The sequence below is a fragment of the Cervus elaphus genome, chromosome 5, assembly GCF_910594005.1.
Source record: "Cervus elaphus chromosome 5, mCerEla1.1, whole genome shotgun sequence".
NCBI classification, from domain to species: Eukaryota; Metazoa; Chordata; class Mammalia; order Artiodactyla; family Cervidae; genus Cervus; species Cervus elaphus.
This window is the reverse complement of record NC_057819.1, coordinates 116,966,773-116,979,508: the sequence shown is the minus strand read 5'-3', so window position 1 is coordinate 116,979,508 and position 12,736 is coordinate 116,966,773. Positions and strand designations below refer to the sequence as shown.

General features: G+C 56.2%; 1 protein-coding gene across 1 annotated transcript in view; it reads right to left on the bottom strand.

Moving 5' to 3' along the window:
* Positions 1-5,257: 5,257 nt before the first annotated feature.
* Positions 5,258-12,736, bottom strand: part of NMT1 (N-myristoyltransferase 1) — a 29,772-nt gene continuing 22,293 nt past the window's right edge. Inside the window, exons 7-12 of the mRNA XM_043904867.1 lie at positions 11,917-12,087; positions 10,979-11,087; positions 8,176-8,346; positions 7,424-7,591; positions 6,314-6,451; positions 5,258-5,606 (exon numbers count right to left, since the gene is read on the bottom strand). Of these exons, the coding sequence (XP_043760802.1) occupies positions 5,586-5,606; positions 6,314-6,451; positions 7,424-7,591; positions 8,176-8,346; positions 10,979-11,087; positions 11,917-12,087 (778 nt within the window). The 3' untranslated portion in view covers positions 5,258-5,585. The remainder of the gene's footprint in view (positions 5,607-6,313; positions 6,452-7,423; positions 7,592-8,175; positions 8,347-10,978; positions 11,088-11,916; positions 12,088-12,736) is intronic.

Here is a 12,736-nt window from a genome sequence, read left to right as displayed (position 1 = left end):
CCCGCTGAGTACCGCTGAGGCCACGTCCACAGGCCTCGGGGAGGGCTGGGGCAGAGGGAGTGTCCCTTGGGCCTCTTCCCACATCTGGGCCATTTGTCTAAGATGGACAGGGCACTGGAGGGGCTGCCACAGCTCAAAATAGCCCTGACCTCTCTTGGCTCAGAGCTGCTGCCAGCATCACAAGACTGAGGACAACAGTTCACAAGGCCACCCCCCGAGAAACACACTGGGGATCTGGAATGGTGAGGGGGCGGGCAAGGAGGGCTTCTGCCAGGGTGCAAGTGTGGTAGCCCTAAAGGGGGTGGGGACAGGACTCAGGGACTTCAGAGTCCCCCCTTTCCAGGCTCAGCTGGGTTCGAGGCCCCTGTCTCTTCAGTAGACGAATCCCAGAGACCTGGGAGTCTCCTTCCACCAGCCAAGCAGCCTTTTTTGGACAAAAGCCTGAGAAGCAGGGTTAGGCTCAGGCGCCCCTAGAGATGCTGGGAGAGCATGCCCACACCGCAGATGACAGAATCTGGAGGAAATCCATCAGAAAGTGACTTTCTGGGATGAAGCGTGGAGCCCTGGCGTCTGGGGTTCCTTGAAGCAGCAGGACCAACACTGAACAAGCACAGAGCTTGGTGTCCGTGTCCCGGAGGGCGGCCTGGGGCTGGGCTGGGCTGGGCTGGAAGCTGCTCCGCAGAACCCAGGGCTGGGCCGTCTCCACCTTCCTGCCACCCCAGGACCTGATGCAGAGTGATGGCCTCACCCTACTCTGTTTACACTGAGGAGGGCCTTTGGTTCTGATGAATCTGTGCATCTGAAAGAAGACACTAGACCCTGAAGCGGCCCAGATGTGCGCCCCGCCCCCCCCCCCCCCCCCCCACCGCCCCTGCCATCCAGGAACCATGAAGGAATGGGCCAGTAGTCTGGGTGCACAGTCTTAGGGCTGTCGGAAGAGCCAGGCAGCCAAGCTGCAGCCCCACGGTGGGGGCAGGGCGAGGCCCCAGGTCCAGTGTGAGGCTGTCAAGAGCAACTAATAAAGGTGTCCTACCCCCACAGGGCCAGGTCTGGTTGGGATCTGGGCCGGGGTTCCTGTGTTAGGTGAACCCTGGCCACCAGACTGAGTTCCCCATCCTGCCTCTCATCTCTGGTTTGATGCAGCAAGAGGAAGGGTTTATGGCTAGTAAAGTGCCAAAGCTGGGAAGAGTCTTTAAGGCAACAAAGTTGACAGGAACTGATTATGGGAGGTGAAGGCAAAGAAGAAACACAGCTGGTAATTTTGAAGACTGCTGGGTGGACAGCACCCGCAGGGCTGTTTTTTTTTCCCCAGCCCTGAAGGCCTGGAGTGAGCCGGTCCCGGCTGGGGGAGAGACATAAACTGCAGGTCTGGGAGGGTCAGGGAAAGGCTTCAGGGATGATCCCAGGGGCAGGACCTCTCAGGCTGCTGCTCAGGGCCCAGGTTCCCTGGAAAGGGGCTTGGAGGCACCAGCCATGGGCGGGGGGAAATGAATGAAAAGGTCCACAGGAAGAGAACAGGGGTCGGGGTGGGGAGGAGTTTAGACATGGTTCCTCAGGCCCTTTCTGGGAAATTTTCTGGGTTCAGTGGGACCTGACAGCTTGCAGTGTTACGCACCCCTGGAGGGGACTTCTGTGGCGGTCCAGTGGTTAGGACTCTGCGTTTCCAATGCAGGGGATTCGGGTTAGATCCCTAGTCTGGGAACTAAGATCCCACATGCTGTGTGTCAGGAAAATAATAATTAAAACACCCCAGGTAGCTCAAAAGAACCACCTGGCTCCTGCCCCGCAAAGGGAGGTGTGACATCTGGACAGTGGGAGGGGTGGTGCCCGCGCCCTCTGTCAGAGGAGCCACGCTGACCCGGACCGAGGGGGCGGCTCTGCCAAGGCCCTGGGTGCTGGCCCAGAGCCTAGCTGCTCCTCTTACACAGAGTAAACCCGAGTCAGTACCGGCTCCTTGCTGGCGGGTGGGAGAGGTTAGGGGAAAAAAGAACCAAGCTGGCCCTCAAAGGGTAGTTTTGCCAAAGGAAAGTATTCAGAAGCGTCTCTGGTCACAAGTGCCTTCGTTGCAGGGCGAGAGGGCTCTGGCCCAGACTGGGGACTCTGGGGTTCCACTGCCACCTGCTGACCAGAGGAATACCAAGAGGGCAGGAGGGTGTGTTCAGCTGCTTCCTTTATTAGAAACAAGTGAGATGTACCAAGCAGAACAACAATGCATTTGGTATTTCTTCCCCCACCCTGGAAATGGATGCCCCTCCCACAGCCCGGAGCAAAGCCAAGACACAAAGGTGAAGAAGCCTCCCCTTTCCCCGTTCCCTGTTCCTGGATGCGGGTGCCCGGTTGGCAGTCAATCAGTATTTTTGAACTGAACTGAAGTAAACGAAATCTTCCCCCACAGCCTCCCTAGGGACAGTCTGTTTGCAGGCCTGCCTTCCTCTGACAGTAATAACCCAAAGCCCTGGGTCTCCTCTGGTTCCAGGGCAGACGGCCAGGCCTGAAGAAGGCAGCCCAGGGTGGAAAGGCCCTGGCCAGAGATACGCCCTGCCCCATCCCCGCCCAGCAGCCACCCTCTCCCAGGCTGCAGCTGTGAAGCTATCCAGGCCTTTGGGCCGTCCCTTCAGTTGGTTAAATGCTGGTCATCTTTGGGCAAAGAATTCAAGAGCACTGGGACACCCACCCTGGGCTTCAAGTGAGCCAGCAAGTGGGTGACAGCAGTTAGAATGGAGTTGCAGGCAAGCCCGGAAATTTTCCATAAACCTAGGTGTTGCAGTGGCTTGACGTGGGCCGGCCTTCAAACAAGACAGCAGCATCTTCGGAAGTAGGCGTGCGTGGGGGACATGAGCACTGTGCAGACCTCAGTCCAGAGCTGAGGCCTCCTTTCTCCCCAGCTCTCTTCATATGGAGACAGGAGGCCGTGCTGTGGGGTCATTCCAAAGGCCGGAGGTAAACATCAGGAACACAGTCTGAAAGCCCAGCACTGGAGGCAGAGGGCGAGGCCACACCCCCGAGGCCCACTATGAGTGGCGGCAGAGGCAAGTCCCAGCTGATGAGCTTGGAGGCCCTGGGGTCTTCCCTTTGTTTGGCTTAAGCCAGTCACAGCTCCACCATCCTCCAAGGCCCCAAACCCCAAGCAATGGTTCTCTCTGAGCTCTCTGACCAGAAGTCCTGGAATGGGTGGAGTGAAGAACCCAGGGAGTGCTTGGGCAAAAAGGAGACTAAGAGCAGCCACCGAGCCGACTCCTGCAGACCTGTGGGTGGTGCTGAAGGCGGGCAGGGTCCCTACAGAGGGCACAGCAGAGTCCAAGGAGAGACTGCAGGGTTTCGAAGGGAGACACTGGGACCTCCCCAGGCGATCGGTTTCTTCCACAGCGGGCACGGGCCTCACAGTTTCCATCCCATGACTTCAGTCACCAAGGTAAAGCTCACTCCTGGGGCCATCAGGCACCCCAAATTTCAGAGGCGGCTCAGGCCGGGACCTGGCCCAGAGCTAAGCAAGCCTGTGACAGGGAGCCTGTCCAAGTTCCAGTCCTGCCTGAAGTGGGAGAGTTGGGAACTTTGTTCTCTGACATCTTTAGAAGCACGCACAGGGTGGGCTGCTCTGGGCTGTGAGATGCCATGTGTCTGATGTCTGTGAGGCTGTGTGGGCAAGCCCCTGCCTCTCCGACTCCCGCTGTCTGTGGAATGCAGTGCACATCTTGCTGAGAACAGCAGCTTCTTTGGTCTGGGTATCTTGGAGTCAAAGGTCAGCCACGATGGGGCCTACAGTTTGCAGCACAGGGACAATGGGGAAAAAGGAGGCCCCCTAGAGGCCTCTGATGAAAGTGTGATCAGTGGAGCTGGGGGCTCCGTCTGCAGAAAGCCTGGCCAGCAGCCCTGCTTGGGCAGGGGCAGCATTGCCCCATCCCAGCTTAGCACGCAATCCCCTCCAGCTCTGGGCACTCTGCAGAATCAGTCTCTGGCAAACCTCACCAGAGCCCACAGCCTGTAACATAGCCCTCCTGGCCTGCAGAACACGGTTTCAGTTCCCACAGCTGGGCTGAGCCTGGCCTGCTGGCTAAGGCTTCCTTCCCTCTACAAGTAGAGGTAAAAGCAGCGAGGAAACCCCCAACCCTGCACATCACACCATCCACCCATTGACCTCCTCCTAGAGCAAAAGTTACATACAAGTCTGGATGCGAGTTGCTGCTGCTGACAATTCATAGCCCAACCCTCCCCAGACCACTTGGCTGAGCACAACGGAGGAATGTCTACGTGACAGTCACGTGACTGGAGCCTCCATTATTTGGAGGGCCACGGGCAGCATCAGTCACCATCACCACCGCAAAAATCCACAACACATCATCAGTGGAAATCAGACTCCAACAATAGCAACAGGAAATCATGTCTGTTGCCAAATGCAGACTGGCATCTCACCACCACTCCCTGCCATGACCTGCAGGCTGTGTGTCTTGGAAAGGAGCAGAGATGGCTAATGGGCTGGACCCAGGGCTGGAGGCCGAGGTCTGGGTATCAGCCCCACACCATCCTTGCCCAACCAATCCTGGGGGCATCAGGGTCCTGGTTCTTTGCTCTAAGATGAGCTAGGCAGGGCCTGCACTGACATAGTCTCCACAAGGTTCCAGATGCTATACAAGGAGGTCAAAGGTCCCCTTCATACTGCCAGTCACCCCAGGCAGTGGAAAAACAATCTCACAGGACTTATCCCTGTCATATAAGATTGGCAACAGTTGGCTAGAGAGCCTGGATGTAAAAGTCAGTTGTTGGCAGGATGACTTCCTACAGGGAGCAGGCCAAGAGGACAGGAAGAGGGAACTGGATTCATGAAACGTGCTTTCACAGGTCTCCCCTGCTGTGCAGGTTCAGGACGCAGAAAAGGTTCGGTCCCTGCAGGAGCACCTCGGAGTTGGGTCTGCCCCAGCCAGGACTCCACCTTCTCTTCCCAGAGAGTGCCAAGCCCTCCCCAAAGCCCTGCACAGCCCTCCACCCGACGCTGCCATCACCAAGCCAATCAACCCAGCTGATTCAGAAGGGGGACTGGGTAAGCCTCCCACATCCTCTTTCTCCTGCTCCCCTGAGAAAAGTCCATGCCTGCTTTCAGAAGGAAACAATTCAATTGTACCGATATGTGTTTGTCGGGCACTGGCCTTAAAGAGTCGAATTTTGAGGAATGATCTGGATTCAGTTTTTCATTAGAGACCAAACATCCTTGTACATTTGGAACATGAAAGATATTTAAAATATTTATATATATATATATAATATATATATATATACTTTTATTATTCACCCGTTAACTCCATAATATGCCAATCACGAGCTAGTTTTCAGCAGTTACATTCCCTTGATCGTGGCTGCATAACGATGCGATTAATTGGAAAACAGGGAGACCAGACACGGCCAGAGATGACACCTCGCAGCCTACGCCATTGCAACGCAATCATCAAGTTCAGTGGCGGTCTGTAAAGCCGGTTCAGTTCCTCTCCCCTTGCCAGGGATTCTCACGTTTGTGAAAATTGGACCAACAAGTGGTGGGGCTCCATTTCCTGGTAATTCTCAGTGGCTTTATCCAGAATCTCACTGGCAATTGGTTACTGTAACACCAGCCCAACCTAGGAGAGCCAAGAGCGGAGAGGCAGAGTTGAGGGAACAGCTGTCTGGACTCCCCCACTCCCCATCCAGTCCTGAAGGTCCAGTGAAAGAGTCTGCAGGGCACCACTGTGCTGACTGAGCAGACTCCAGTGAGCCCTGGGCTCACTCGACCTCTACCTGATGCTTCAGACATCAGAGCCTTTATCTGCGGCACCCTGAGGAACACTGGGTGGGCACTAGGCCGCACTCCAGTTCATCCCTCAGGTACCCTCTAAGTGTCGGATTCCCCTGGCCCTGAGCTGCCCTCTGGAGCTGGTGGAGGAAGGGCCATGATGGGGCGAGGGCGGCAGCCCCTCGAGTCAGACTCTCCCTTCCTGGCAGACCACGGGCATGTGACTGGCCAGTGTCCTGGGACAGTCCCAAAGCCCTGTCCCACTGGATGGGGCCGCTCACCTGCTGGGAGGAGGGGCTGGAAACAACCTTCCCACTTCCGTGTGGCTCAAGGGCCTGTGCCCTCTGCCACCCTCACACCTGCTGCTCAAAGGGGAACACTGCCCCTGCTCGCGTGGCCACCAGAGGGAGGGGACTCTTCCAGGGCCCAGACTGATGCTGGATCCCAGACCCGAGGCCCTGCTTCTATTACAGATGCCAACACCTGACCCAGGCCAGCCCGCCGTGGGCCCAGCTGCCAGGGAGCGCCGTGGGGGCGCTGCCCAGACGTACATACCTTCTCCGCCCCCATGCTGGGGCACTTCCAATTGTACAGGTAATACTGTAGGTTGCCATCCCCAATGCCGAACTTGAGCTTCTCCAGGAAGGTTTTGTTCTCCATGAGATCCAGTGCATTGAACACATCAAACCCTTTCTGCGGGACAGCAGGGAGAAACAAGGACAGGTGAGGACGGGTGGACACCGCCTCACCTTCCTGCCCTCTTTCTTCTGTCGTATCAGAACTGCCCCGCGGGCAGGCGGCCAGGGCAGCGATCCGCCTTCAGAGGCGCCTGCTGCTTCTGTGGACACCCAGACTCCAGGCAGTGCCCTGCTCTCCAGTGGCAGTTCTCGTGACACACCAGTGTCACCCTACCTGGCCTCTCCGCAGCGTCCCCCAGAGGACACGTGTGTGCACCCGGGGTCCAGGCTGCCGCTCCCATTGCTTCTTGCTACGCTTCCCTGACACATGCTTGTAACTTCCACAGTCCTCTCTGGAGACCAAGCCCTGAACCTTTTCCTGAGAGAAGGTGACTCCCACAAGCCTCACTGCTCCCTCACCGCCTGATGCCCCAAGTCCCAGGCCTTGGTGCACCGAGGGACTTTATGACATGTGACATGCTTCTCTGAGGCTGTGACAGACCCGATCAGGGACTGGATGGTCACTGGCGGCCGGCGCACAGTGGGTCAGGCCAAGCGCAGGTAGACCCCATGGGGCAGGGCTGCCGGGTGACCTCTCAGGTGAAACAGAAACCTGGGCCCCTCCCCGCCATGCTCTCCAGCCAGCGGCTCTGATGACTCACCACAACAGACACCACCAATCTCCCCATTCCCACGCTGGGGAGGTAGTAAGGAGAATCCCTCACCTCCCCGTGCAGGCCTGGCTATTCATGATCCTTGGCAGCACCTCCCGTGAGAATAAAACTCATTGAAATAAATCAGGAGTTCAATGCCTTCACCTGGTGTGGACACTCCTTGCTCCCTCCTAGTTTTTGAGCTGCTGGCTGGAAACTGCTGGGCTGCTCCCAGAGTGAAGCAGGAGGGCAAGGAGGCCTTGAAGCTCCCTGCCCAGAAGCAGCTACTGCGAGCCGTGCTCAGCACCGCCCCACCCCTCTGGTCGGCTCCTCACCATTTTGGCGAGAACAAGGGCGTCGCTCATGAGGTCTAGGAGAGGGGTCTGAGTGTGAACATTGTAGAAAGAGTAAGCAGCCTTCAGACTCTTGTGGGTCGGGTGGTTCATGATGGTGGACGGAAGTGTATAAAAGCTCAGGAAATCGGTCACCTCCCCGTTTGCATTCTGATGGGAAGACAATGAAGAAGGCAGGGTCACACCAGCACAGGGACCGTGCAGCCTGGGAACACAGTGTTCCCATTGCCCTTCGCCACCCTCAGGCAGCTCTGCCCCTCCAGATGAATGGGTGGAAACTGAAACAGGATACGCAGAGAGAAAGCACATCAAGAGGGAACCTGAGGACAGAGCTGGGAGGAAAACCCAGGCTGGGCCGGGGGCTGACTCTGCCGCACTCCTTCCCTGCCTGCAGCTCCAGGGCCTGCTCACAGCTCATGGCCCCTCCAACGTCCACAGCTCCAGACCAAGCAGAGCTCACCCGACCAAGCGGGGCTCAGCTCTCTCTGCTCAGGGTCACCAGCGGGGAAGGAGAGATGAAGGGCTCACGCCAGGTCCAGAAGAGCTCTTTTTAGCAAATGCAAGCTACAACTTCCTGCCTTTAGTGCAGACCAAGCAGAGGTGGTCCGGGAAGTCTAGGGTGCCAACTCTCTGGTCAACTGCTCTTCGGTTACCGAGCCTGGGGGTACCCATCACTGAGGGAGAACGCCTCCCTGTCCGTGGGGCAAAGGCCCAGAACACGTGTCCCCACTCACCTCCACCACAAAAGTGTCGATGATATTCTCCTGGGGGTAGAACCAGTGTTCCACCTCCTCCTGGCTCATGACAGGCGTGAGGTGGAACTGCTTCAGGTACCGGCTGAGGAGCTGGTGCACTACTGGAATGTCCTTTTTTTCCATTGGTCGCAGCCCAGCTGTCTTGGGAGTCTGGAAGAAAGAAACCAGAGAGCATGAGATGTGCTGACCATGAGCGCCCTGGCTCCCTTTCAAGTCCTACACGAACCGAAAATCTCATGCTGTCTCCCTTCCTACCCTGACCCTGAGTCTATCCCCGCAGGCCCTCAAGAGAGCCTCCTCGATCATCTTAGGCAGCTCCCTCTCACCCCATCCACGTCCGCAAGCACAAGTCCCGCCCTCACAGTGAATCTGGCCCTCTCCCTGCTGGTTAAGCCTGCCATCCTTGGCTAAGGCTGTTGCATCAATCTCTTATCCACATGGCCCAGGCCGGCTTCCTAAGAAAACACAGCCCATCACAGCCCTGCCTGCTCCAAACGCCCCAGCAGAGCCCAAGTCCAGCCGCCCTCAGAACCAGTGGCTGCAGTAGCTGTGATCGGCTGTCTCTCTAGCCCAGGAGCGCTCAACAGGAGCGATTTTGCCTCCCTGGGGACCTCTGACCATATTTGGAGATGTTTTTGGTTGTCACACTAGGGGGAGGGTGGCTACTGGCATGGAGAAACCAGGGATGCTGGTAAACATTCTGCAACATACAGGGCGGTCTCCTTGACCAACAATTACCCGACCCAAAGTGTCAATGGTGCCGTGATGGAGAAGCCCTGGCCAACGCATGGATGTGCCGAGGTGGGTCCAGCCCAGAGCTGCTCCTAGGCCTCCCAAAGGCTTTCTTAGCTCCCCACCTTTGAGCCTCATAACCTTCTCCCACTCAACTGCAGCTCATCTCTTTCTGCACTGCTTCATCTCCTACTGACTTAGAGCACTTCACAGACAGGCACCCAGCCACAGGCACCATGGAACCCTGGGGGCCCAGCAGAGTCTTCACTGGATGCCCACTTAGGGATGTCTACTAGGACACCGTTGTACCAGTAGCACCTCTCACAGGACAAGGATGCCAGTTAAATTCAGAAGAAAAGCATTAAATTCCCAGGACTTAATCTCCTGCCAGAATCCCACTCCATAGCTGCTTCTCCTTAGAAAATGCTTCAGTGGAAAAGAAGCCACGTGATGCTCGGGAATAAATACTGTGGCTGAGGGAACATCCCCAAGGGCTTAATACACAAAGGTGAAAAAAATGAAAGTGTTAGTCACTCAATAGTGTCCAACTCTGCAATCCCATGTACTGTAGCCTGCCAGGCTCTTCTGCCCATTCTCCAAGCAAGAATACTGAGTGGGTAGCCATTCCTTTCTCCAGGGGATCTTCCCGACCCAGGGATGGAAACTGGGTCTCCTGCATTGCAGGTATATTCTTTACCGTCTGAGGTGAGGTCAGCCAAATCTAAAAATGGGGTGGAGTAGCTTTATATGGGGCTTCCCTGGTGGCTCAGTGGTAAAGAATCCGCCTGCCAATGCAGGAGGACAGGGTTCAATGCCGACCCCTGGAGAAGAAAATGGCAACCCACTCCAATATTCTCGCCTGGGAAATCTCATGGACAGAGGAGCCTGGCACGCTATAATCTATGGAGTCAGAAAAGAGTTGGGACACAACTTCGTGACTAAATAACAACAGGTTTATATACCTCAGCCCCTGCCTGACACAACCGCTTCCCAGTGTAAGACCTGCTTTATTTTTAAGCTTATACTGGAGTACAGTTGGAGTACAGTAGTTTCAGGGGAACAGGAATTGCTTTTAAAACTGCACCTTCAGAAACTCCAGCTGTTAAAATTCCTTGCTAAACCTGATGCCGCTGGGGAACACTCACTGACCTTATTTCTATATGACACCGCTCACAGTGACACCTCAAATCCTGGACTGAAAAAGCAGCCCTGCTGGGGTTCTTCCCCACAGGCAGAGATCCAGAGACATTCTCCTGGCTGCAACACCACTGAAAAGAACCCTCTCTGTCTGCCTAGCAGGCAGGACCAGTCTATCATGAGAATGGAAAGGAGGGGACACTCATCGTGGCTCCCTAGTCTGCTTTCTTGGGCAGTGCCTAACTGTGCTGCAGCGGGCCCTCCCAACTAGACACTGATGACCCCTGGCCAGGGGTGGGTCAGCCCTCAGGTCAGCAGGCACCCACTGACTGTACTGACCCTGCCTGGAGGGGCTCTGAGGGAACAGAAAGGACTTTAGACCCAGGAGCATCCATCTCACTGGCAAACCAAGGCCCAGAGTTGAAAACCAGCTCACTGAACCTGCCCAGTCCTTCAGCAGCAACATCTGGGCAGGAGGACGGAGCCTGGAAATCTCAGCTCCCCTTGCAGGCTCAGTCACCCACCCTCCACCTGACTCGGCTGAGGGAGCAACAGACACCCTGTGGCTCGTTCACACTGGTCCTGGGATGCGCTGCAGTACAGCAAGTGGATTCCTCTCTCCACTGTGCTTCCCTTAGGCTGAGATCACAGACTAGGTGTTCTCTGAGTCTGCCAACAGACGGCAGAGAAGCGAGTCCAGGTGCAGGCTCAGGAAAACAGGAAGTCCAACTAAAATAAAACCCTCACTACAGATAAGAGAAGGACAGAAAGGGAAAGGCTAGGAATCCGGAAACTGTGAGCTGGGCTGCTTTTCTGGTAAGAGAGCCCCCTGCTCCTGCCCCAGGCCCTGCCAGGCTCTCCCAGCCTCCCTCCCTCCCTCCGGCTCCTGCCCAGAACCCGGGGCCCCACTGGCCTCTGGCAGTCGGTAGAGCTTCATGGTGCGCTGCATGGTCATATTTCTGCTCAAGTGGGAGAACTTGACTTCAATCAGCTTCCGGGGATTAAGGGACCGATGCCAGTACCTGCGGGGACACAGACCTCCTGTCCTCAGAGGGCCGTGGCAAGTCACACTAAGAGGACCTCTCCAGACGGCCGGCAGGTGGCGTGAGAGAGCCGCCAGGCCCCACTTGAGCCGGCCTCACCCCGGAGCTCTACCACCCCGCCACAGTGAGTGCAGAGCGGTCGCAGCTCTTCCCATAATTTCTTTCTCAAGTTCACAAGTCCCTCCTCCGTACCAGCAGTTGTCTTGAGACAGTAGTCTTCACTCGGGGAATCAAGTCAGTGGAAAAGACCTGAGGTTCTCTGAACATCCAGCCTCTGCCTCCCTCTTCTTTGGCACCTAACTGATGTTTTCACTTTAGAAGTTCTTAAGGCAGAGCGTACTCAATTGTTCCAAAGAACTTTCGAAGGCAGAGGTTTTGCTTGGTTCACACAGAGATGAGACATGCTCTCTTTGGCCCACATAATATTCAGAACTGAGCCAATCATTTAAAACTATAGGCCATTTACCATAAAGAACCAGATTTGGGCTCATCCTTTAAAACAAAACCCCAGCAGACTGACCCCCTGCCATTTCCACGTGGCAGGAATCAGAAGGAGCTAAGAAAGCCTGACCCCTTTGGACAGGGCATGCACTGTGCAGGCCGTCATTCCTAGGCTCCCCTTCACTCCCCGTGTGCCCCACCTGGCTCCTGTGGGCACCACCACCCACCTTTTCAGACACCAGAGCAGCGGGTGCTCTCGGCCATGCACTGAGCTGAGAGGCTGAGCTGTGACTCACGGTGACACAAGCTCCCCAACTAAAGTGGGCACGCCACCATTTCGAGAACCTTTCCAAGAAGAGGTTTTTACCTGCAGGTGCCGACAGGCTTTGGTAACACCACCCCGGCAGTGTAAACAGCTTGGAAGATGCCCTCCAGGTGAACCCGCCGGGTTATCTCACGGATCAGGACTGGAGCCACTCTCTTGGAGCGCAGCTTCTTGTGGACACACAGGAAGTTGATCTCTACCATCTTCTTCTCTCTGCAGAGTCAGGAGAAAACCCAGGGCTGAGGCTTTTAACAGGCGAGGCCATGCCTTCAAGCACAGGAGCCCCATGTAGGGAGCGGGGCCCTCAGCACAGGTTCGTGTTCTGGCCCCACCTGTGCTCAGCAGCCAGGACTGGAACGCCCTCCCGCCGCCCTGCTCTGCTGCACCAGGCAAGGAGCCCGCTCTCTCCTCATCATAGACTCCACTTCCAAAGGTAAGTGGGACTCAAGCAAACGCCTTTATTTAAGGCACCACCAGCATCTTCCTGGTGAAGCCTGCAGAGCAGGCTGAGGGAGCCCCATCTTCAGCCATTAGGAACCCCACAGAAGTCAAGGGCTATTCTATGATTTCAGGGGTTTTGACTCCCCCAAGCCCAGAAGGCTGTGGTAGACAGATGGTTTTGACATTTCCAAAGACACGAAGAGCAGAGCCGGAAGGCCCCGCGATGTGGATGTGAGTCACACCAGCCCACTTCTCAGTGGCTCGAGCATGGCAATGCATGACTGGCACAAGAGCCAACACGGAGCTGGTCAGGGAGTGGGTCGGCCCTCAGGGTGGACCCCTTCCAGCCCAGGTCACAGACGAGAGCCCCAGCAACAATTCAGAGCAAGACAGGCAGTTCCTATTATGAATTTCTATTCCC